At 38.6% G+C, this 26,806-nt stretch overlaps 1 protein-coding gene across 5 annotated transcripts; it reads left to right on the plus strand.

Annotated features, from left to right (window-relative positions):
• rassf7a (Ras association domain family member 7a) lies at positions 1-26,806 on the plus strand. Of its 5 annotated transcripts, none has more exons than XM_077710574.1 (7): positions 1-139; positions 1,613-1,714; positions 19,452-19,647; positions 21,065-21,981; positions 23,706-23,880; positions 23,966-24,055; positions 26,330-26,806. In XM_077710574.1, the coding sequence occupies exons 3-7, from the start codon at positions 19,545-19,547 to the stop codon at positions 26,359-26,361; spliced, it is 1,317 nt and encodes a 438-aa protein (XP_077566700.1). In that variant the 5' UTR covers positions 1-139; positions 1,613-1,714; positions 19,452-19,544; the 3' UTR covers positions 26,362-26,806. The 5 variants fall into 5 exon arrangements, with proteins under 5 accessions (XP_077566700.1, XP_077566704.1, XP_077566703.1 ...); XM_077710578.1 differs by having other exon boundaries at positions 23,969-24,055; XM_077710575.1 differs by lacking the exon at positions 1-139 and adding an exon at positions 768-914.

Raw genomic sequence — 26,806 nt, forward strand, 5'->3', positions numbered from 1 at the left:
AAATATTTAGTTTGAAATATTGAGCGGAAATCACAAAACGCGCTTCCGAAACAGCATGACAACAATGTTCTCTCGAGGGACCAAAGTCGCTTTTTGATCGTGGTGTTCAAGCTGATCCGCCGCTTTTCGACGTCTCAATGTAAGTTCTGGTCACTTTTGTCAAGTTTTGTGTTGGTGTGGACTGTTTAAGTGAAATATTGCACTGTTCTGTATAGAATTCTCTTGTGGGAGTGCTTGTCGCTCATCGCTCGTTGATGCAACAAGTTGTGCACCTGCAGATTCAAACTCAGTAGAACTTTGAACTCTCTCATTCCACTGGTCATGAATGTTTGATAATTGATACTCATAATTTTATACATATTATTATCATAATGATTTTGTGCAGCCCGTTCTAGTGGTTAACTTAAATGTACAATTAGGGTTGCCAACACTGGACGAATTTCTCAGATTGCGTAATAAGGTAAACAAGGAACTCTAAAGTGGAATTTATTGTGAAAAAATTAATAAAATTAATTTCAAGGTCAAACAAAAATATTTATGACGACCAATTTTATTTTAGACGTCTACACTAATTTAGATCTTATTAATTCATGGCAGCTGTGCCCTAACCAAATTATTAGGTATGTATCTAATAATTAGGTAGGGAACAGCTGCAATGAAATAATATGATCTAAACTCAAGGTGTCCATATCTACAGTATCAAGGTGTGCAGTTTTTCCATTAACACTTTCCATCGCCTAACGCACTTGCCAAAATGCAATTTTGCGGTGTACACCTTGATGCTGTAGATATGGGCACCGTGTGGCAATGCAATGGAACTATCTTCATGGAAAGTTGGTTATTTTATAGGCCGAAATATACTTTGAAGCAGACAACATGGTGGAGTTATCGTTGTTAATTTTAAAGCCACTGCGGTGAGTTTAATTCATTGTATTGGATTGACTGTTTTGCTGTGGTGACCCCTAAGTGGAAAAGCTGAAAGTGAGTCAATTGTATTTGACATTTGAAGTTGCTCTGTTGATGGTTTTAAATTCCGTGCCGTGCCATATTGGACCGACATGGATTTGAACCCAGTACCTCAGAACCGCCAGGCCGACGCGCTAACCACTCATCCGCCAGGGTGCCTGAGTTCAATAATATTGATCCTAATTTGGATTACAAAAAAAAAATACAATGAGCTTTATCATTGGGCCAAATAACTAAACTTTAAATAGGGGATTTCTTTTATGAGAGGTACTGTTGACTATGTAGAACATTTGTATTTATATTTATATAAGTGTGTGTCTATATGTATATATGTTTACCTACATATGTGTATGTGTGTACATTTATATAGATAGATGCATACATAATAGCCTTTTCCCTGCTTGTCTCCACAAGCACCATGTCTCCCCCTCTCTTTTCACCTCTGCTATTTGGGAGTTGCATTGGAGCAGTCATGTGACTTTTTGTCTGAAAACAATTGCCTGTGTTGGCCATTGGATGATTTCTTTGAAAGAGCGTCGGTTGCCCAGGCAACGGGGAATGGCGGCACCCCTTCACTTGCTCTTCAGCAGCTCCCTCCCCTCTGCGCTTCTGTAAGCATGTGTGTTTGTGTCTTTCCTATTGGCAGTGGTGGATCAGGTAACGGAGACTGTCAGTAGCAGGCTTGTCTCGCTCTTCGCCTCCCGCTTTTCTTCTTACGCCAGACAATCGCAGAGACAGGCTGCAAGAGGTGAGTAAATAATGGATACATTGTCTCTAATTGTAAAACATTCCAACTCAAGAAAGTTCTGGGTTACTTCATGTTTTATTTATATAATTGAATTGTATTTATCTATTGAGTTATGTCCCTAAAACTGACTGGCAGCAAGTTTAAGGTGTAGTTCCACCCTTTCCCCTGACATGAGCTTGAACAGGCTTTGGCACCCCTGGAGTCTGATTAAGCGGTGGTGAAAAATGAATGGTTAAATATATTGAGGTTGTATTAAGTATTGGATACTTAAAGAGGATTGGTGGGGTTGTGTTGTTAAATAGATGGCAATGATATTACCTGTCAGAAAAAAGCCTTGTTGCAATCTGTTTTCTGTCTGTCTGTCTTTTATTTTTAATTTTAATTTTAATTGTTTTTACATTTCCAAAACCTGGCCAATAGGTAAAAATATTGTGGTATTTAATCAAAACATGAACCAATTGGAATTCTTTGGCATGGTAACCAATCTGAAGTGGTGCTCTGCTCCTCTTCTTGGGCTCCACCAACCAGGTGGTTGCATCTTTATTTGGTTTCTATGGAAACGATACATGCAGTATTGTGGCCCCTTACGTTAGGTGCTTTTAATCCAGTTACCCCAAGCACTTCCTACATCAAAATGAACATTGTATGGTATGTATTTGATTTTATCTGTAAATATCACAAATTCGAGTAGTCATATCTGTGTGAGCCATGTAGTAGCCAAAAACTGCCAATCAGAAGAGCTAAAAAAGAAAAAACGGTCAGTGTTACAATTTTCAAATTTTCCTGTCATTTTAAATGTACGCACCCTGTCTTTTGTTTATCCAATTATTACAATTTTTTCATCACACCTTTATACACTTATACACAAATAATTCTATATACTTAAACTGCCAATCCACACAACCACTGATTCATATAGAAAAATCTTGAATATTGTTAGGTGTGCCCAAGTTTTCCATACCACTTGTATTGTATATCAGTTGTAGGAATTGAAAGGCATTTGGCAATTTTCAAAGAGCTTTATATCTGCTCAGAGACATTAATTCAAAATCACGAACACTCACTTTTGCACACTCCACTTCTGATGAAGATGGTGATGGGTCTCTTTAAAATTCAACAGGTTTTAAGCTTGTAGATTGGGTGAATCTTTTGGCATACATTCTCTGTTCTAAAATAACAGCTTGTGTTGTTGCAACTGACAATTCTATTATTCACTCTTGTCATCATGTTTATATGCATATGTGGGCATACAGTATTTTTCTTTAGCTGCATCTGGGTGTCATGCATGATTGAAGCTACAAAGGACTTTCTCACGTAATCGCAGCTACAGCTTGCCTTTGATCCGGTAAAACAACAGAGGGAAAGGACTGACAAGACTGGTCCAGTTAAACCTTTTAAATACTGTTGTTAGAGCAGGTGTTTTAGGATTTTTTTCTACACACACTCAGCGCCAACAGAAAACAATGTAAGGCGTAAATTTACTGTGTAATTAACCAAAACTTAATCAAAGCTCCCGTTTAGACCTTCTAAAAAAGATAAAGCTGCATTGTGAATTATTACCATTGGACTTACCTATTTTCTCTGGAATAAAAACCGATTAAAAATATTACTCCTTACGTTTTAAAGCACGCACGTGTGTTGTACGGGTCAAGTATGTCTCACATATCATTGAATCCATCACCTTTGATTAAAGGTAAGGCACCGACAGAGAGATGTCATGACTTGAGAATTGACAGAGTTTCGTAAATGTGTTTTTCTCCTTTCGCCTTGGGATTTATGGCCTGTCGCACAGTCTCCGTTTTGTTCACTACAACAGCGACCTGCCTAGCATCATGCCCGTCTGATAGAACCGTGTGTTGCAGGCTATGATACAAATCTTCGTTATTTTCCAATGTTTTTAGAGTTGTGCAAGTAGATGATTATATTCCTAATTTCTTGTCTTTCTTTGAACTTTCTCATGAAGTTAGACAAAGATGCAGTGTACTACAGGTGTATCTTCCAATAAAATCAAAAATACTGTAGTTGATTAGTTACAAATTTAAAGGCTGTCAAGCCTGCGACAAACTTCCAAAGAAAAAACATAACCATCTGGATTTTTTCAGATCTCACAATCTTCCAATTCACCTGCATAGTCTTCTGGGAAGCCTTAGTTCCTTTTTCATTGAAGAATGCGGTGAATTTAAATTACAACAGTGTAATTGCACTCAGTGGGAGAAGTCATAATATTACACAAGGCATAGGTACATTAAACAAGTGACGCAATCGTTAGACATACAACTCTGGGAACTTTTTTTGCATAAAGTGGAAAACATTGTTTTTTCATGTATATCAGGGGTGCCGAACAAGTTAGACACAAAGAGCAAAACTTTGAACCTGAGAGTCAAAGAGCCACACATGCGTAAGAAAAGCTAGTGGAGAAAATATCACGTCCTGCGATGTGAGGATGGCGCTGGGCAGATTGCAAATACGTGGTACAGAGTCATCGTTGAGACCCAAAGGAAACTAATAGACTGGTTCTACCAATAGTACCTTGGATCGAGTTCACGAGCGACCTTTTAAGCACCCCAGTCCTAGTGTAACGTGTTTTGCAGTACGATTATACTTCATACTACTAGTTGGCTTGGCAAAGTTGTGAAAACTTTACTCAATGAGAAGTAGTGAAGTTATCAAGACAGAAGATGGGGATAGGCAAAGCGTATTTGGGCTTTATGCTATTCATTAATGGTGCATGAAGGCCAACAAAGACACTTTCACCAAACCTTTCCCTCTGCCTGCTGCTTTCCCTTAAACCTCTGAAACCCCTGGACATCCCTACCATGCTGTTACTATCATAGCCAACAATACTTCTCATCTCTGCTTAGCAGACTTTGATTGATTGGTCACCACATTTTGGGTAGATCAGATGTGTTTACTTAAGGCATGTTACTGGCTTTGTATTGCGTGATTAGAAATGTTGGTTTTTCGTTTTACTTCTCCTGACTGAATGATAAAGGATGGGCAAGTGGGAGGAAGGGAATGTGTGTTGCAAGAATGTTTGAGTCACGCTAAATCGAAGAATGATTTGTGAGTTTTGACCGAGGAAGGTGGACTAAATAGTCACAGCAGGAGGAGGTGCCCTGAGGAATTCCTGGAAGGTGTCAGCAAACTCTAGAAGACTTTGGTGTGCTAATCTGGCACATCACGTTACTATACCCTCTGCAGTCCTCTTTTGTTTCTCTCTTCAGAATGATAAGCCACCGAAGCAAGATTTGGGCAGTTTCACAAAAAGCCGTTGAAAGGATTCTATGAAGATTTGAAAATGGACATGCATATCATCCTCTGAAACTTGGTAGCTGGTCAAGATCCAAATGTGCTTACTTTTATGCTCCTCGAAAATATCACTCAACAGCACCTTAACCTTTTATCACTTTCGGATTTGATTCAGCAATTCCTCAGGAGACTTTTATTCATGACTGTTCTTTAAGTGATTTGTCTGACAGCACAGCTTAGATGTGCCAAAAGCATTGCTTCAGGGAGAACTCTAAAGTGCCCCGCAGAAAAGAAACATTTCTCCACTGGGTCAGTTTGACTAGATTACACAGGTGTCAAACTGATTCCAGAAAGGGCCCAAGTGGTTGCAGGTTTTCCTCTCTGCTGAAACAGCGAAGACAGTCAGGCCAATGAGGAGGCCTGCTAGAAGAAGCAGCACCTGACTGCAATCAAATTATTACAGATGTAAGAGAACAGATACGTGTAAAGGTTGTCTTGGAGGGTTGGAACAAAAACCTGCACCCACTTGCACCCCGTTTCTGGAATGAGTTTGACATCTAGTCACTAGAAGCTAGGAGTGTACACTAGTGTTTGCATTATGCAATTTACTGCTGTTTGACATATAAAACAATTTACATTTGCTTATGCACTGTTATATGTCTGTCTAGAATATTTTGCATTGAATGTTATTTTAAAATAATATGGAGCAGGTTTTGACTTTGGCCTAGATTTAAATCTGCATCTCATTTGCATTACATTGAAAGAACTGTATTTTATGAAACATCTCTCCCTTCTGGCTTAAAAGTGTAACAAAGTTTGGCAAGTTCTGTAATAAAAAAAAGGTATAAGAGCCTTTGATCTTTAAGTTCCGCAAGGATGCACAACTTTAATGGAATTCTGAAAAAAATCATGTTCTCTCTGTGCTTGCATAGTTTTTTTCCCAGGATACTCTGGCTCCACCTTATAGTCCTTAAACTTGAAATTTAGTTTCATTAATAGCTCTAAATTGTCCATTGTGCTGAATCTAAATGTGTGAATGTTTAATTTTCAATATCTGCCCTACTAAACAGTCTGGGCTATACTAAGTCTTTCCCAACATGGGGACAGTGATTGTTTTTTAATTAAAAAAAAAAAAAATATATATTCCTGGAAGCATAACAATAGCCTTTCAATATAAAGTACAGTACATCTTGGGGACTACTATAATACAATATGCCCTGGCTAATGTAGTTTCATGATGAGCAACACTCCTTGTTCCGCAGGAGTATTGATGGTATCAGGTGTAGTATCAGTCACCAGTCTTAGTTTCATATTTGGGCGGTGGTAAATTTCTATGTTTTTTATCCGAACAGATACACCCGTGTGAAATGGCTGATGTTATTTTATTTTCAAAGTTGAATTTACAGTAAGTCCATATTTTTCAAGCACAATCTATTCTAGGGCCAAGCTCGTACTGTCAATGTACTCTATCATGGATGTTTTATCTTCATAAGAAATAATTTAGTTCCATTTAATGTGTGCAACCATTATTGGATTTTAGATTGAGCTTATTCTTCTCTACAATGAAGAATTCTGATTAAGTCGTTGGCTAACTCAGACAAAAATGCATACCAACTTTTCAGTTGCCCCTCGTCACTTGGACAGGAATGTCATTCTGTTGAAAAGTAAGCGCAAAATTCACCTGACAGATGAATATCCACTAACAGCTGCTTTCTCCCCACAAGTTCAGGGGATTGATCCTTTGAGTGTACCAATACTTTCAGCTGCTCTTTAATTGACTTTGTTTCTGGCACGTTGATTAAATACCAAATAACAAGTTAATATGTGGAAACGGATACAATACAAATGTGTGGCTGTAAACACTCTTACCTGAAAGGCGAGGAGATACCTGATGTCAACAAAGCAGGAAAGGGTGGGGACAAAGTGTGACAGAGAGAGGAGTGACTGATAGTGTGCCTCTCTGTGGGTGAGAGAGTAGGAGGGGTGTAGTCAGACAGAGAGTGAGATAGAGAGAGAGAACTCTTCTAGGCTCTCTGATCTTGACTGTGGTGAAGACATCCAGGAGCAGTGCATTCCTGAGGCAGGCAGCTACACGGAGCGAAAACTATTGAAGACAAATCCTATCACTCGGTCACTACATTTGACTGCCTCTGACCTCTTACTCTTGGCTGTCATCGTCCTCTCTCTTTCTCTTTATACACACGTCTACAGACGCTTCCACTCTCATGCACGGAAACCCTGTCACACACACTGGACGGAGTCTGCTACAGTGCCAGGTGTAAAGGATTTCACACAGACAGACCAAACAGAAGTTGGATCTATTAGAACCCAAAGGAAGTGAAAATATATTTTTTCCTGGTAAGTCAAAAGATTTATTTTAGTTTGTTTGAATGTCCTTGCTTATTTGAATGTCATTACAAGGAAGTTTCTCTTAAGTCAGCTGTCTGTTCTGTGACTTTGCATCACAGAGTTGAATGAGTATATTTTCATTTTATCCATTGTATTCTTATGCACCTTTATAAATTAACAAAAATATTTGCCATGCCTCAAAGTATACCTTTTCAGTTGTCTGTAGCAAGTACTCCTGTATGAACGACTCAAACCTGTTTGGGCGAAACCACTGGCTTTGTGTTGTAATGAGTGTGACTTCCCTGAGTATTATTTTTTATTTTTTTCAATGTCTTTTTCTACTCCAAAAAGAAACATTCACTGTAAGAGCTATGAGACAAGTGCATGTTACTTGTAGTCACACACTGACTGCTGTTTTTAACACTGGGGTATTAAAGATTAATCCATTGGAGACGTAGGCAGAGTTAAGTGCAGCATATCACTCTTTGTGTGGTACAAACACTATTTTAATTAATACTATTTTATGTCGAACCTTATTTAAACATTGACATTACGTCCGCCAATCCAAACAGTCCTTAGCAAGAAAAAAAAACAACTTTTGATGTCAATAGTCTATTTCTACCGGATTTTGGGTATTGATTGGAACCTTCTCTACCTACATTCTTTTCAATTCCCATGTTACATATGTGAGTCAGAGATATTTATATCTTTTATGACTCCGCAACAAGGCTTGATGACCAAGTATTGTTAGTTAACAGTTGCCTTTTAATGCTTTAGCTAGATCTTTATTGATTAATTCATTTTAATACACCTAAAATTGCCACTTCGAGTCTTGTCTGCCCTTGCTGTAAAAGTCCAACCTCATAATATCACTGTTGACTTGAATTATTTACCATTATTTGACACATTGTGTTGTGTTGCACTTTCTCTTTAAAATAGAATTGCCTGAATTATCTTTTTTTTTCCTTCTTATCATTTAAAAATGTATTACATTTTTTTTACATTGTCTAACTTTGTTCCAACAGTATTAACATCCCAAATAAGTCCCGCATCATTTAGAAAACTGGAAGTTGTTGCAAGGGCATACATACAATGTGTTCTTCCGTATTTAGTTCCTGAAAATGTTCCAATACTTTAAACGTGTCTCTTTAATTGACAAGTATCTGCCCTGACCACGCAGCAAGCATTTTTTGGGGTCACAACTTTATGTTCACATTGTAAGTGCCTATTTCCTCCTTTCTGTACAACTTCCTCACAGCTTTGACTTTTCTTTTTGTCCTTGAATAGACCTTTTAGGATTGTAAGAGTTCAGTATCATTTGAGAGTCACTGTGCCATATTCTATACTTATTTACTTTACTACTCTTTCTCTGCTTACATAAATTTCCATCAACTTGTGCAAGTGAGTCTTTCACTTTTTTTCTCTGCCATTCAACTCACATAAAAAAGAAAGCAAGACTGCCCATGCAATACATAATAGCTTTTGGAATTTTGATGTGAAATTACAAAGTAAGTTCTCATGCTGTGAAATGACTTCATTTTTTGGACCCTTTATTGGCCATGCTTACCAGCTCCCATGGGTGCACTCAGGGCAAGAGGTAATTGGATGATGCTAGCACACGAAATAATATGTATATGTTTCAAGTGTATGATTAGTTTGGGAGTGTGGTTCAAACCGCTTCCCAGCTTCTGTGTGTGTCATGTAGCTTCTTCTTACGCTCAAAGTACTTGCACCATGTGTCCTTCTTTTGCCTGTGCAATGGGATGGGAGGCAGTGCTGTGCTCATGTCAGATCCATTAGGGATGAAAGTACACTGCAGTGATAAAAGATTGATCCAGTCCTTCTTGCATTACTTTCTCAACTCACACCCAGCTCCCTCAACCTTCCTCACACCCTTTTCCAATACAAAATTAACCCACTTTATTTATCACTTATTTGTGTGGGAGGGGTTCTTATCTCCCAGGTCAGAGATGCAATGAGTAGAACACGGTTTGGTTACAAAACAATTTAAAAAAAATATTAATTCAGCCCAGAAAGCTCGACTTCATCTGTTGTTTTTTATTTTTTTTATTTTTATTTTTCATTTTTTTAAGGCAAAAACAAATACAACAGACTTGTGCATTCTTAGCTGGGAGTCTAGGATTATTGAGTGGAAAGAAGGGCTTTAGGCAAGAAATTGCACTGTGGTCACGGTTTTAGATCTTTTTAAAATTCATTTGCAAACATATTGTCGGAAAAAAACATTCATTAGCCGTTGGCATCTGCTAAGATTTTGCAGGAATATTTTATTCAGTAAAACTAAATGTAAAAATGGGTCACTCCACCTATTTGACTCATTCATTGACACTTAAAGTCCTGTAGTAAAATGCTCAACAAACACTTGCTGCACAAAGTTTAGAAAGTTTGAGTCTTTGAAATTTCTTGTCAAAATCCCAAAATGTAAGCTGGTTTGTGGTCAGATTTATACAATTGATTTCTAGGATTAACTTTCAGAACTTTGTCCACCTAAGGTCATGTTCCCAAATTAGTTCAACTGACCACAAAGTTCCACTTTGAGAACACTGCTAGGACCTTCTAGGGGTAAAATGTCACAGTCTTCATGGGGCAATGCGTCATTGGTTGTTTGTTCTGTCACATGACCAAACACATGCCCACATATCTCTTCTTGTAATTCCTCCACAGGGCAGACATTTATTGTCAAAAGGGTTATGGATGTCTAAGTCTATTTGTCCTCTTGTCCATGGTGATTGCAGTGTAGTAAACATCTCTGCCCCTGTTGGGATGGCCACGTCGCTTCTGTGTGTGTGAGCGAGCAGCAGGTTCCTCCTTTGCTCAACCAACCATGCTGTTTTGACTTTGTCCACACAGAAATCTTCTGGCAGTAAATAACAAGGTGCCTCAGCCAAAGGCCACAGCCAGGGTTAGAAAGGAAGGAGAGGGGGTCAAACCACCCAGATGAGAGAAAAAAATGTCTGCCTTTAAACTTGAAAATACACAACCAGCTTTGTGGATAGGGACAGACAGTGGCATTGGACTGACTTCCCCACTTTTCTGACACTGGGTTAATTTGAACAAGAGGTTTGACCAAAATAATCAATTATTTGTGAATTATTTTTATAATTCAATATACTAAATGCAGACTGATTGTGTTTGTCTTGAATCAATGTAAGATATTTGCAATCATAAGTGTGTACTCAATTGAATTGAATGTTTTTTATTGTCATTACACAAGTATAATGAGATTTAAAGCTTCACCATGAAGTGCACAAATACAATAGTAAACATAACCATTGACTACACCATAAGTAATTTCGTACAAAATGCAGGATAGAATAGTCTGTTGCGAAAATCAACCACTTTTCCAACCTCCTATTTTCTGCCACTTTATCCCACACTTTCTCCTCCAGAGCAATTTCAATGAGGTCCTCCTGTAGCATTCGTAATCCAAGCCTATAATACTTTCCAATAATCAGTTAGTAGACATTCACAGAAGAAATGTTGCAAACTATGCCATGGGATTTTTTCCCAATTACAAACTAAAGTGCTGAGAGGACATAGGGGCTCTGAGATTTCAGTCATTTATTGTTTGGATTTTTGTAACCCACTCCGAGCTACTTTATTTATTGTTCTTAAGAGCAGAAATGCAGGCTTTAAAAGACGTGTTCACAGTACACCCTGTAATCTTGAGGTTGGGAGAGATGAAAGTTGGTTTTAGTAGAACTATCTCGGTCCCTTAATTACTTTCAACAAGGTATAAATCTACATCCCACTATTTTCTACGCCCACACAAGCAGGCACACATCCACACCCATACATGTGCATACACACTCGACTTGGGCAGAATTGGCAGGCTCGAGGGTCTGAACTCCTCCAAGAGTAATGAGAGAGTGAGCTAGGCCCAGTCGTTTGAGACATTCCCATCAAACTATACAATTACAAAGTATAAGTTTAGGCCCACCCAAGCCACCTGTGTTTTTCACCCTTCACATATGACATCCGTTAGTTTCTGTGAGTTTAAATTGATTCTGAAGCTGGTGTAATATACCACTTTAGTGTGGTGTAAGACATTCATTATTATGTGATGGCATTCATTTGTAATAAAACTGAGATAACCCATTTTTTTCTCCATTTTCCTTGGTATAAACACTGCAATCTATCCCAGAAGGCATTTTAAATTAAGATTTTGCTTTTGACTCATTTTAAGACAGTTGCAATGCTTAAGGCATCCACTCAGCCAGGTGCGTGCTTATCTGTAGCTTGACTACCAAGCTATCCAGACGCACTGTACATTGAAAAAATCTTGAAAGCAGCACAACATTTGTAAATGGAGAATCTTGCTTATTGAAGTCCATCCAATGTAAAGTCAAATACAGTAATAACAAACATTCACTAGTCATGTTCGATCGAGCCCTAATTTTTTTCTGTATTTTTAAAAATGTTATTGTGAACAGTTAAGGTTTTAAAGAATCTTTGTTGGAAGTAAAGAAAAAAATTAGGAAACAGTGTTGAATAATTCACTTGAGAAGATGTGGAGGAATGTTTTAAATTAATAATGAGTTAAAGCTTCAAACCTGTGACACCGGCCGATGTGGCAGACGTGAATCCCCTGTGTCAGATGCAAGCACGCATACAGAAAATGAGAGTGGCACACACGCATGTTCACCTGAGAAAAAAAAAAACGTCAATATTTCAGAATTCATTTTCTTCCTCAAGAAAGCTTTTGATGAGAACTCTCAGCTATCATTTCAATTTGGGCTTTGTGTGAAAATGTACTTCACACTTACTGACAAGCTTGTCAATTTGTGCATGTGCATGATTGGGTAAAGAGTTGGCCTCTTTGGTTGGCAAGCGCTGCTGACTCAGTTTGGCAGTGTATAATTACACCTGGGTGCCATCAGCAGTCGGAGAGCCTTCTCCTTTGGCTCACACAAAAAAATATGAACGTATGTGCTTTAAGGGCTAAGCCTGCGGCTGGCCAACCCACTCATCCTAAACCAAACTCTCAGTGGAGCCCTGTGCAATCTGCCATTATCATTCTCACCATTTGCTGCTGGCTCTGTGTGTGAGTGCCAGTGTGTAGTGTGTGTGTGTGTATAATCATGAGTCAGCGCAAACAAAGTCCCTGTCTGTGATATTCTCTTTTCTGCTTGGTTTCTCAGCTGACGCCAGTAAAACTAACTGACAAGCCAGGTTCTGAATGAGTAAGTCTTGGCCAGATGAATTATGTAGTGGTTTTGTAGTGACATTTTAATAAAGGATTTCAGTATACAATATCCTGTGGAATTTACCCTGATGATTCTTTAGTAGAATGGAATGTGGCATCTTACAGTATTATACCTCTTCATTTGCTTTCTGGTCAATCCAGTTTTTCAACTTTGTAAACTTCTACTAGTGATGTCTACATGTGATATGCAGTAACACCCAATATGGCTATTTTTGATGTATCAGATTTGGTCACAAGATCAGATTGTGTGTGTTTTTGGTAGAATTGTGCTTTCGGCTGCTGAAAATCAAACTACTAGGCAAATTTGTCACCTGAGGGGGATTACTTTTCTTTAGAAACTAATCGTAGTAACTGAGCATCATGTAATATTTGTAAACGAGTCGTTTCTTGGAGAGGCATTAGCAGGGTTCACTTTTATTCAAATAATCTAATTAATTAATAATTAAGTCAACATAATTTTTTGCATTATTTTTACTGGTCTGAAACTACGTTGGGTCATAATTGGAAAAATCTATTTTGAAAATGGTCGGATCGGAAGTAAAAAAAATTGCATCTGGACATCCCTACCTAGATGCTTCATGATGAATGACAATGCACGAAGCTGTTTTACACAGTAAGACTCTTGCAGAATTTGGGACTGCCATTGAAAAGTGATAGACTGATGCTGCATGGCCATATCTAGTTCTTATTTAGGGCATCGATGTCAGTCAAACCACCTCAATCATCAATTACACACCCTGTAATGTCATGGTCCTTTTTATTTTAACCAGATGTCAACGGACTTAACAATGTTTGTAGCAGTGAATGAGTTCAGTTCTCTCTTTCTATCTGTTAGTTGTCATGTAATTTTATAGGTTTCGAAAGATTTGCTTGATTTTCTGAAAGCGATTCTCAGTGAGTCTTGTTTTGAATCAATTGATTCAAAACAATGTGTTTGCTGGCAGCACTGGTGCTGTTAATTCAGCTTCAACCGGTTTTAATTTTGAAGAACAGTTTGATGTTAAACTATGTTCAAGAAAGTGGCAACATTGTTGCACACCTTTGCTGTGTCACAACCCCTTAAGAATGCATTGTTATGCTTATTACAACATTGGTCTGGAATTTGAGTTTGTATTTGCGTTTATGTCCATGCAAATTAGCTAATTTCTATGAGCGGATCACATTAAAAACTGAATGTTTGAATTTAATGTATAGTCATCTATCACTGTGCTCTTTTAGATTTTACCAAGACATTGCTACATGGCAATATTTTAAAGTTAATTGCTTCCCTTATTGTATGTGCCCTCGATTTTATGGCACAAGTGTTAGAAGCAAGAATTAATCCACTCTGATTGAGATTTCACACTTGGTCAAGCAGATCATTATAGTAAGCAAGTTGAAGGCTGCAGTGCTTGATAGTGGGCTTTTTTTGCATCTCCGATGACTACAGCTTTTTTAGTGCTGTTTTGGATTCGCTTAATCAAAGTCAATTTCCATACTAACAAAAAAAGAGGCTCAAGCAGACTGAGGACATTGTCATAGTATTTGTAGGTCATGAGCACATTTTTCAGACACACTAAAGCACCTGGCTGCCTAACTTAAATTTGTAATTTCCCTGCTAATCAGCACGAGGACATACAGTTTAAAATGTAATTATTATGAAAATGACTTGATGATTCTCAGATCACTGCCCTAAACCCAGTAGTCCCTAAACTCTAAACATTGAGGTTATTGATTTGCATTTGTGAAATATCATGCTTTTTGACACCCATGGTATTGTTCTTGCACTATACTCTAATAATATAATGTGCACACAAAATACAAATTTGTGGAGGTTTAGTATCTTTCCTTTTTAATGACTGTATAAGTGAATGTTCTGCACCTTTCTAAGAAACACTTATTCAGTATACTCATAAAACTGCGCTGTTTGAGACAAGTAGCAAGCACACCCGTCGCACACATATTTTCAACTACGCAAACACCACTTAGTGCAAGTGCATAGTTCAGCTTACTGTATATGCTAAAGTTTATTTGTTCATGTAAGGAGTGCCAAAGTCTTTTTCCGTGTACCAACATTTGATTTTTTTCCTGCATTCAGAGATCTTTGTACTGAACTGTAGGTATGTTTTTTTTACTTAACTATTATTATTTGTTTCACATGTAGCAGAGTAAACAGGTGTGAGTCATTCTTCCAATGTAATTTTGGAAGCTAAATTGTTAAATAGCTGATAATTATCACTGTTTTTAACAACGGAGCATGGTGTGCACTTAAACTGTTTGTATTTGGTATTTGAACATAGCAACTGTGCTCCCAGCAGGCTAAAAGCAAAGAGGACAAAGAAGGAGGGGTAGAATAAAAAATGCAAATCGGCCGTCAGGGAGCACAAAAGCAAGCACTTTATTAGTTTTATCAGTCGCAACATGTGGATGCAGCAGAATAGCCGCCATAATTGGCACTGCACACGACCCAGTGATACCAGAGGCCACAAAAGAGACAACTGTCCTCTATAAAGCCAAAACAACAATAAGTTGTCTGCAGTTCACATGGGAGCGGTCTGGTTAGTGCCAGTGTTGGCAATGCCAACCTCGAGCACAGAGATGGTGAGGTTTTCGCACCAACTGTTCATTGTTATCAAGCAACAATATCTAACCTACTATGTAATCTTTACCCAGCCTGGAACACGCTCCTCTGTTCCCTGCTCTTACTCATTGGGATTTTCACCAAATACAAGTGCACAGTGTGTGTTGACACTGGCAGCTTTGTGTTATAAGAATGAGTGAGTACACATCTGTGGTTAGGCTCTGATGCTGAGTGGGATGCACACTGCATTGTTTCTAGGCCAACTGTTGCTGTGACCTGAAGCACCCTCTCATGAAGATAAGCATTAATGGCCTCCCTGCTTGTACATGGATGCATACTGGATACTATATCCAACCTGTGACTGATGTGTTGGATAGAACACATCTTTATTTTATTGACAATGGTCCATATAGAGCCTGAAATTCTAGATGTTAATAAGCTGTTTAACATCCATAGTTTGGGGCAAAAATCTTCAGCTGTTTCCAGTTTGCTTGACTTAGTTCACAAATCTGACAGAAAAATGACTCGCATAAAAATATTTTCAAAATGGGGATTTGCCATAATCATAAAAAGTAAATTGTCCACTTTGCAATGAGATCTCAACCATTAAGCATTTAGTCTCTGAGAATATTTGACTTGAAGTTAGGTGAACCGTGCATTTTGACAGCGAATAAGGCCTGCCTTAGTTCAAATGGATTGGATGTCTATTGCCACCAATGACAGTGAATTAGTTACCTGTCTTTAATATCATTAATTCCACACCCTGAATCGGTGGCCAGCCGATTGCAAGGCACATTGAAATGGACAACCATTGACACTCACACTCATACCTAGGGGCAATTTAGAGTGTCCAGCCCATTTTATGCATGTTTTTGGATCGTGGGAGGAAACTGGAGTACTCAGGGAAAACCCACGCAAGCCCAGGGAGAACATGCAAACTCCACACAGGAGAACTGACCTGTATTCGAACCCAAGACCCCAAAACTGTGAGCCCGACAAGCTAACCACTTGAGCCGCTAAGCCGACCTTGTCCTGTCTTTAATATCGCCAAGTGAAAACATGTCGCTTGTAAAGGAGCTCACATCATTGTTCCTCACTCAGAGTAGCACACAGATGAGCTGTGACATGCCTGGTGTATGCATGCCTGTGAGTGGTGGTAAACCCTTGTGCCTTTGGTGGAATTCACTGAGGACTGTTTTTAAAGAGAGACAAGAGGCACAGACGGGGTGATAAAAGACAAGGCGGGTTTGCTTGATGGCTGACGAGAGAGGAGAGAATTGCAAACACATGGCTCCAATCATAGCTATTTTCTTTGCAGCTCTTCCTCTCCTCTCCCTTTATCTATTTTTCACATTTATCTCCCCAACCGCCTGTTTCATTTGCTCATTGTCTGTCTTCCACTCTGTCTTTCTCTTTCAATGCCTTTCATCATGCACTCAGCCAACGGTCCTGATATTTTTTTGCTGGGCTGGAGTTTTGATTTCTTGTGGTTGCCGGTTAATCACAAAGTGAACAATTTTTTTTCTTCCCTGCACTAAAAGTCAAAATATCACCTGTGAAGGGTCTGGTTTCAAGTGAGACTGTGTGTTGGATTGTTTGGGTGGGTTGGGTCTGGATATAAGTAGTGCTTAAAGCCATGGAATATTATACATTATATTATATAATAAAGATGAAATCAGGAATTTGAATTGAAAAAAAAGTAATTTAAACTCATTTACTTGAATAGATGTGTGTTTTCGTGTAGAAATATTTGCAGTCAGTGTAAGTTCATAGATTTTGTGTGTTAATATCCAAATATCATTCGGGGAGCTTTTAATGCTGTTTTTATTGGAGCTTCTACTGTATTTTCTCTTGTTTTTGTTTACAAACACAAATTACAATGAACATTTTTAACCCGTTAGTAAGAATTTGATTTGAATGCATTTATGCCTCTATGTTAAAGAACTTTTTTTCTGTAAACGCATGATTAACATGATCAACACTTTCTGAAGCATGCTAAAACAATTAAGTGATTTGTTATCACCCTTTGTGAATGAGTCCAACACTTAGGTGCACTATTGCTTTTTTAAAGATGAGGTATTGACCGTTTGGCAGTCAATTATAGGGCTGTCGTGAATGAGCAATGCGAGTTAGGGTTCATCCTAAACCAGCTACAGTACATCAAAATCAGCTGGTGTATCCACCAATCATTGAATCAGAAAGCGCTTAGGCTGCTGTTTGGTTCTCACTGTTGGTGTCCACGACACTGGGAACAGAAAGCAACTTGAAACTCAGAGGCCTGTTTTTTTCTTGTTGGTTCAGCTTATCATGTTTCACTTGCCAGGAGGGACTAGAACTAAATAACATAGGAGTGTGGAATTCTTGTTTATATTTACTTTTGAGTTCTTCAAGCCCATATATAGATAATTAGAATGAAATGGAACCAATTAAGATGTGTGTATAACGCCATATGTAGTAGGTCAAACTGCAAAACCCTCTTTGCTTGTAGTAGTATTTTCAAAGAAGGGTAGCACTCATCCTCCATTTGGGTCTAACTCTTAACAGGCCATCTCTAGATCTGAAAGTACTTTGAACTCAGTTCAGGTGTGTCACTTCCCCGTGACACGGGCAGCAAAGCGTCATTCCATTGCCGATGGCTCCAAGATTTGAAATGTTGCTTCCTGTTTATCAGATTTAAAAAGCCACTCTGGGAATGTAGATGATTGTCTAGGTATTCACTCGCACTTTGTGACTCAGTTGGTCAGGTTTATTATGTATTGCAACACTCCTCTTTTAAAGAAAAATATTGACATCACTGCTGTGTCGTTGTTTGTTGTTTTTGCCAGATTCAAGATTCTTCCCCCTACATTACACAATTTATATCACACATCCCTCTTAATGTTTATAGTTATTATATTTATTTTCCTTAATTTTCAGAGTACATTCTTCTAGTCTGACCTCAGGCACTGACGTCAGCTCTTCTGTGTGATCTTGGGTTGGGTTGAAGTTTCTAACGCTGTCACTATACCATTGTTTTTCGTTTAAACAAGTTGAGAAGTAATGAGGGCACAGGTTGGTGAGGTCACAGGGGTGGGCTGGCCTGGCCTGGGTTGAATTGTGTTAAAAAAGAACCTTGGAATTCTTCCGCATAGTTGATGAAGTCAGTGCATTCCTTAGAGTCAGCTTCTTATTGGTAGCCAGCGGAGCACGGCCAGGCACTGAAAGAAAGCCAAGATAAGGTAGATGGGGGTGCCTAGAGTTGAAACACTTCCCATTGAGACCTAGAACAAATCCGACCAAAAAGAATGCCATCTGTTTGAGTTTGACATGATTTCTGTCTCATTTCCAACTTCTGTAGATAATCACACCTCTGTGTTTGAGTGTTTTCACAATTTATGACCACATTCATTCATTCATTTGTTTTCTGAATCACTTTATCTTCATTGGAGTCACAGGGGGTGCTGGAGCCTATCCCAGCTGACTACGGGTCAGAGGCGGGTAACACCCTGAATCGGCGCCCAGCCGATTGCAGGGCACAAGGTGACGGATATCTAGCCACACTCACACTCATACCTAGGGGCAATTTAGTGTCCAATCAACCTACCATGCAGTTTTTGGAATGTGGGAGGAAACCGGAGTACCCGGAGAAAACCCACGCAGGCAACGTTCACACAGGTGGACCGACATGGATTTGAACCCAGCACCCCAGTGCTGTGAGGCTGATGCACTAACCACTCAATCCTCCGGGCCACTTTTTATGACTACGTATTACAGTATTTTATTACCTTGTTTTGAAGCTTGTCTGTAAAAGTGAAAAACCGACAGCACCTACAATCAACATAATAACAGGAATTTAGAGCCAAACCAGCTGTCTAGCGAGAATTTGTTTATTTTTTCCATTCAACTCACTTTAGGTTATGCTGAGTGGCACACACAAACACACGTATACACACACACACACACACACACACACACACCTCTTTTCTCGATGTTGTTTGTAATCTAACGCACTCCAAGATGCATACACGTTTGAGTGTTCCATTTTCCCTGTTCTTTCCCCTTGGCAGTAAGCTATCATAACAGCTTTTAAGGAGAGTAGTAGAGCATTTAATTGGGTTACAGATTGGCATTTATGCTCCAAGGTCCATAAGATCTTACCACAACTCTTAACAGACCGTCACATTTTTTTATTGCTGGTAAAACTTGTACTTTGACGTGGTTGGTTTATAACCATATCTTTTTCTTGACATCAGTGGATCACATAGAGGATAATGTGAATTGTATAAAGTTCAATCAACTATACTTTTTGTGTAAGATAGGCACAAAATATTTACAACTTTCAACATCCATGTGTCTCTGTTATCCATCCAATGCAGATTTTGAGCCATGCATTGCTGAGCTGAGGCAAGCTTAACTAGTGATCTGTTTGAAAGACTACATCACCAATTGCCGTACATCACTCCGCACAGATGGAGCTCAAAGTATGGGTGGACGGAGTGGTGCGGGTGGTATGCGGGCTATCAGAAGAGACATCTTGTCAGGATGTGGTCATCGCTCTGGCCCAGGCAATAGGTGAGTACTACCTTTGATATGATTTGTAGCACTTAGTTTGATACAATTTGAAGCCAGTTTCCACCAATGTGTATCGCTTGGTACATTTTAATCTCTTCGGTACCCAAACGGTAATCAACCACGTTTTGCCCCTTGGGTACAAACAGCTGTGTTATATTATATTTGATGATAAACAACTATTTGATGCTGGACTGAAAATTGTCATCTCCATATGGCAATAATAAAGCAATGAGAGGAACATAATTTACGTGAGGCTCATCAACATAAAAAAAGTCCAACTACTAAGTGCTTCTTATTATACTTGGTTTCTCCCTTTTAACACCATCTCATTAACCATACTGTGGTGAACAAACTAAACTACTATACAGCTACATTGATACAGATAGAAATTTGAAGGGGAAAAAAAGGCATGCGGACAAAACTGAGCATCATGTTAAATCCTGAAGTTACAGCTTTGCATTAACTTAAAAGCCCAACTGGATTGTCATAAGGTCATTTAATTTTTTTTTAGCTTTACCATATTCTTCTGGCTTTATTCAAGCCGTACACAGCAGCTGCATTAAACAAAATAAGACCAGATTTAGCACTCTCTTCCTTCCTTTCTCCTCATGAGTGAGCTGCCTGCCGAGCCGTTAGGGAGGGTTTGTCCTAATTTCAAGGTCCTTTTGGAAACTTTCGTTTTATTCGAACATTTTTACATGTGATGAATCCCTTACATTTCCCTCATTCTCAGGGGTGAGCCTTTGGAAGTATCATAATCCATTTGATGTAATTTGTTCACTTAATATTCCTCACACAGTGAAGTGAGTCGTAGAAACAGACCTTGAAGAAATGTCTTCAATGGGTCACTGGTACCTTACACCTTCTTCTTTTATATTTGTAGAAAAAGCTGTAAAACATAAAGGAAAGCAGGGTTTCCTTGGGTCCTTAAAATATTGAATTCAATTCTTTGTGATTAAGGTATTTAATTGACTGTAAAATCCTTCTGTGTATCACATATCACTAAATAGCAAATGGTGGGTGCTAGGTAACACCCTGTGACTTAACTTCAAAATCATTCATAATATAGCTGTGTATATGTTGCCATTACAAGACTAGACACGAATATTATAATCATAATATGATCTTTATCAAATGTCTATAATTACTCCAGGATCCATATGAATCATTTTTTTTCACCTGACCACCAGAGGTGAGAGAGCCTTCATGGGTTAGATTTTAAATTGCACTGTATTGTGTGAACTGTCTGTAAAAATGTCTGCCATTTTAATTGTTAACCGATTTTGACCGTAAACATTTCCCCTGTTTTATCATTGAATTCAGTTCTAAAGGCTTGAATTTCACCCATTGAAACTCTGCAAAGTAGTAAATACGTACAGTTATACTTGCTTACATAATTTTCCTCCTTTGTCCATAGGTCAGACAGGCCGCTACGTTCTTATCCAACGCCTGCGGGATACTGAGCGACAGCTACTGGCCACAGAAAAGCCACTTGAATCTCTAGCCAAGTTAGGCCAACACGGCAATGAGGTTCAGTTCTTTTTGCGTCGCACTGGACCGAGCAGCAGCGACAAGCCTAGCACAAAACAAGACAAACTTAGCCCCCTCACACTTCCCACATTATCTGAGCCAGACCTTTTAAAACGGAGCCAACCCAAGAAATCGCTTACATTCAATCTAGGCCCATCAACTTCTCCTAAAGTCAAGCAGTTTCAGAGGGCTCCTCGGGATTCCCCAGAACAGAGATCCTCACCTTCCTCTTCGCCGATCCCTTCGACCTCTCATCTTCTACCTCCCTCCTCAACAATAGGCCCATCCAAAGAGGAGGTCTTTCGGGCAGTTCTTCAGCAACAAGAGCGACTAAGGGCCATCGAAGAACAACTGGAAACCCTCGAAAGAGAGTCTGATACTTGGGAGCGCCACTACCCCTCCCCGAGTCCCTCACCTATCTCTGATTCTCAGTTCCAAGAAGAGCTGGACACTCTGGAGCAAACAATGCGGATGAACCAGGCTGAGCTTGCCCACGAACAGCACTGGGAGGATGAGTTTCACGGTGAGGCGGAGCAAGAACGAGGCATGAGAAGGAAGCTTAGGGAGCTCCATGCTAAGTTAGATGACTGTGGAAGGCAGCTTCATGACTTTGCAGCACGCTCCACTCAGCTAGAACAAGACATTCAACAAGAAAGTCAAGTGGAAACCAAAAACAACGGGCCAGAGGAGTCCCTCGATGCTCTGAAAGCAGAACTCCAGTGCCAGGAAAAGCATGCAACAGAGTTAGAAGACCATCTCACTGAGACTGATAAAGCCCTGGGGAAGACAGAGTCCATGCTGCAGGTAAGGAGAGAGGTCATCATTTTAGAAAAGGGGCTGTAATGATCCTTATAGGTCATGGTGATTTTTTATTTGACAGTGTAGAATAGACCCTTTTCTAGCTAGACTTAAATATATATCCCTCTTCTCCTTGTACACTGCAGCAGACACATTTCTGCATAAGAACATTTAACGAGCACAGAGCAACAAAAAGTCAAATGGCAACTTTTTGAATTCATCTTTATGTATTTTAATTGACAAAATTACTTCAATTGTTATATCCTAACCTGTACACTATGGAATTGTTATGATAGAGACATTTAGTATGGATGAACTAGTCTAGCGTGACTCATTTTTTTGGATGTCATAACCATCCACCATTATGATATTACAGGTGACAATGTCTATCAATATTTGTACTGTTTGTTCATGTAGAATAAAATGAACATACATACTTCTCTGGAAGTACAAAAGCTTCACTTTAATAGATCAACTAAATGAGAGTTATCCGTAGGCAGCTATTTATCCAGCCAAATGTTTTCTTAGGTGTGCCTGTGACTATGTCAATAAAAGCCTAATCCAGTTGAAATTTTTCCTCTTAGTCCATGTGAAACTAGACACTCTGGTGTCTGTGTCAGTGAGCTCATTTATTTGAGGTCACGTCATTTGGAATGTTCCATTTGGAGGAACTAGAGTACAGAGCAACTTTGAGTCAGGTGATAAGATACAGACCATTGTGTCCTGTTCCGATGGGCTTTATGTCAGAGCTAAGTGCTTGCAAAACTGATTAAAGAATAATTATATGCTCGTTTGCATTTCAGCAAGTCATTTCCTCGGAGGTCTCTGATTGATGTTCTAAGACAAGCTCTTTGTCACAGTCATCAGTGGAACTATCTGCAGTGCATTGTGTATCAATACCAACATATTAGTTTTCATTTTTTTCCTCAATTTACACGTTTTTATTCAAATAAACCCAGTGAAATAAACTTATAGGATTTCTGGTTTAACATTTCTAGCTGAGTTTTACCACTAGATAAATATCCATGTACTAAGGAACATTGTGTAAGCCTGATGGGCTAAAGCTTTTATATTTTTTGTATTGGTTGTAATGAGCTCTGTTTTACTGGCAGTAGGTTGGTAGAGACTCTAGTTGGGAACTGCAGCAGAATCTCACTGTGCAATACCCCCAGCACATACACAAATATATATCCAACATTTGCATACATTTAAACAGAAGGTGGTGGGGAAGGGAGGTTATGACTCGCAGCTGTTTTCATTACACACATTAAATCAGTTAACCAATCTCTAAACTTTGTGTTTTTAGTATTTAGATAATTTTTCCTCCATTTTTCCCATGGGTCTCATTAGGGAAATTATTGTATAAGAGTGTCTCACTGTATTCAGATTAATTTAGAGCAAGCAATGGAAGGCTTGGAAATGAATCAAAGACTCTGGAGTGTTGCTGAACTGAGTTACGGTAGTGCAAAAGAATGATGGTGACTGGTGATGAGGCAGGCCCAGCAGTTTAAATAGTTGGGATTTGCCTGCTTTGATGCCCCCAATGGCAGCAAGCACTTCAAGCACACATAAAAAGATAAGTTGTGTCCATATCTTTAAAAAAAAACCAACAATATTACAGGTCATAGTTAACCCATAGAATGGAATCGACTGTACTCTCAACACAATTTTCATTTTCCATTTGTGTTTCTCCAGTGTGATCCTATTATTGATTTATTTATTCATCTTAGGCCAAACAGGATGAGCTGGAGGAGTTGAACAAGGAACTGCGGCAGTGTAACCTGCAGCAATTTATTCAACAAGCCGGTGTCTTGCCTGCACATAGTCACTCACGCACAGACCTCCAAGAGCAATTGGAACAGTTAGAACTGGCACATCTTCTCCAGGAAGGCTACAGAAATGGCAGTAAGTGGACAAGTCAAAAAAATAATCAACACTGTTTATTGTAGACTTTTCCCTCAAATGTGTGTTTTGGTCCCTGTAACTTTAGCAGAATCGCCACCTCGACCTACTGCCAAACAGTTCCTGGGACATCCACGCAACCTTCAGAATCCCCTTGTGTCCAGCCTCAACCCTGAGGGTGTGTATGTTTGAGACCCTGCCGCCTTCCACAGCCATCCTGCTCTGCCCTTCTACTGCCCTGCCCGCACCCCCATTGTCCCTGGGACTGTTGCCCCCTGTATTTTTCTCCATCTTGCCTTGTTTTGGGGTTGAGTTTGCTGTTTTTGGTGTGGGGTTGTGGAAGCATTCCTATGGTGTCCCGGTGTTGTTTCCTGCAACTTCTTAACTGCCTGCCTTTTTTTGTCTTACCATACCTTTTATAATAACACTGAATAGCCCCCCCCTTCTCTGATTCACCATTAATTGGAGAAGAAATTTCACATTCCTTTTTTAATTTCATTTATTTTACCCTCGTCTGTTTTCTGTTCTTCTTAATCTCTTCTTGACCTTTTCTTAACTGCTTCATGGCTCAATTTACTTTGGTGTATTTTACATGTAAACCTTACAGCCCAAATTTTTCCCTGGCCACGTTTTCAGTCACTGCCAAATTATTCCTGAGAGATTTTCTGGCTAGAAATGACAGTGGAAATATAAGATCTTGTTTGACTTGTTATAGAAGACTAGAAGATATACAGTTTTTGTATTTCTTTTTTTGGGGTGTTTTTGGGAGAGAGGCCCTTCACAGGGCATACAACATATAATTTAAATTATTTAAATGTCAATCATTTAAAACACTTTCACACCACAGGTCCATTGCGGTTCTTTGCTAATATGTAACACGTAACCTGCCACGGGGTAAGTCTCAATAGCTTACTTAGTTATTGTTATTGGCGAACACACAAACTTAAATTGCTACTCTGGCAATATTTTTTGACATATCAGTTTCTGGATGTATATGCATCTGTACCGAGCTGGATTTTTATTTTTATTTTTATTTTTTTTTCTCAGAACTGATTAATATTTTTTTTTAAATTGGGGGATTTAATTTTCTACTACCCTGCTACTTGTGACTTGATCACAATGACATCTGGTAGCTATACTTAAGGTATTTATATTCATCAATCCTCAAAGCCCTAGTATTATTTTTTTTTCTTTGGGCTTATTAATTAGATGAATCAATTGTGGGATTATTAGGCTGGAGCTGGGCAGTCGGAGCGATTTATTTATTTATATATTTTTTTATTTAATGCACTTATATTAGTTCAATATAGATTTTTTTCCGATCATTCATACGTGGATAGAAATTAAGTACGCATCACACCTGTTGCAGACATGCCAACCAGTAATTTAATGTGCGGTTAAAAATGTATTTCTAATTTTCATAATCAAAATATAATAAAATGTTGCTTTAGTATAGGCATATGATGCTCAAGATTTTATAAGTGGGACTCTAGGGTGGTGCAAGTAGGTTTTCCTGACATTGGCAAATATTTTGTCATTCATATCTCTAGGCACTTTTAATGTTTGTAATTTCAAACCCCAAAAAGTATTGTTTGAACCAATAAAACTTGGCCAGGGTATTAAAAATTTGGGCTTTAACAAATGTGGGCTTCCCTTTTGAGACAACCTTCCTGCCAAGTCTTAACTTCTAACAGCTGCCATACCCACTGTACTTCCACATTTAATGTGCATTTTTCTTTTCTTTTTGAATATGTAGAATTTTTATTCAATTTACGTATGTTTAAATTGATTTTATGTGTAAGGGGGTCTATCTCAACTCCCAACGCCTTGTACTTTGGTGACCCTCAACATCCAAAGAACAAGAGCCTTTAATAGAGGGCTCAGCATGTTTTGCACTGTCCCATTCTCTTCCTGTGTAAAACCTTGACCTGTTTGCAAGTTAAAACAAATCTGACACTCACGCATACAAGCTACGAGGCCCCTAACCCAAACGCTAGTGAAAGTAAATGTTTTCAAAATGTGCAAGGAGGCCAAGGTTTAAGAAATATTTCTCCTTAATATGTGCCTGATTATTTCCCATCACAACTTTTGACCTGTCGTACCTTACACAGTTCCCTAAGTGTATTATAGTTTTAGGGGGTGTTTAGCACGTATACATTTTAAATTCCTAAAGCCAGTGTTGATTGTATGCAAAGCACAAAAAAAGACACAAGTAAGACGGAAATCTGTTTTTTTGTCTTTTCTTACTTTCGTACTTCAAAACACTTTCTGTACATTTTTTTTTGGCTTTGCAGTCTACTTTTCCACGTTGTAAGCTTTAGTCTATTCCATTTTGTGTTCTTACCAGCATGTGTGAATATCCTGGTGATGTGGGTTTCTCCTAAAGGGTTGTATTTTTATTTTTTTTAAACAAAGGGATCATTATCCCCACTTGTTTTTGTTTGTCTTGCAGCACTGACATCCCGAGAGTCATCGTGGAGATAAAAACATGGACCCCAGGGCCAAGGCAATCTTATTCCTTTTTTATGTCACCATCACCTTCTTTTTAGCCTCTTCCTTTAGATATTCATTAGTACCATGACATAGATATTGTAAATACATAAGACAATATATACAAATATATTTTGAGTTTTACCACTGTACATGCTACAAATTATCTACTGTATGTAAATGTAAAATAATCAAGGACCTTTTAGAGTAATTATTACAATGTATTTAAATACAATAAAACATCTTAATGTTTTAGAAAATGATTCGTGACACTACTGTATTTAATGCCTTTTTATTACAGATGCTTTTAATTTTTCAATGATAGAAATGTGAATTAAAACTGTGAATGTATAACCTCCAGCGGTGAATAACCAACAAGGCATTCCAAAAATGACATTGCTTCTTTGTGAAATATGAATATATTATATGTTTTGAATTA

This window comes from Stigmatopora nigra, chromosome 2 (genome assembly GCF_051989575.1).
Source record: "Stigmatopora nigra isolate UIUO_SnigA chromosome 2, RoL_Snig_1.1, whole genome shotgun sequence".
Lineage (NCBI taxonomy): Eukaryota > Metazoa > Chordata > Actinopteri > Syngnathiformes > Syngnathidae > Stigmatopora > Stigmatopora nigra.

Excerpts from the sequence above, each read along its gene's own strand:
- rassf7a (XM_077710574.1), top strand. The coding sequence starts at position 19,545 with ATGGAGCTCAAAGTATGGGTGGACGGAGTGGTGCGGGTGGTATGCGGG. Across the intron at positions 19,648-21,064 it reads CGCTCTGGCCCAGGCAATAG|GTCAGACAGGCCGCTACGTT; the intron begins GTGAGTACTACC and ends CTTTGTCCATAG. Across the intron at positions 23,881-23,965 it reads GGAAGGCTACAGAAATGGCA|CAGAATCGCCACCTCGACCT; the intron begins GTAAGTGGACAA and ends CTGTAACTTTAG.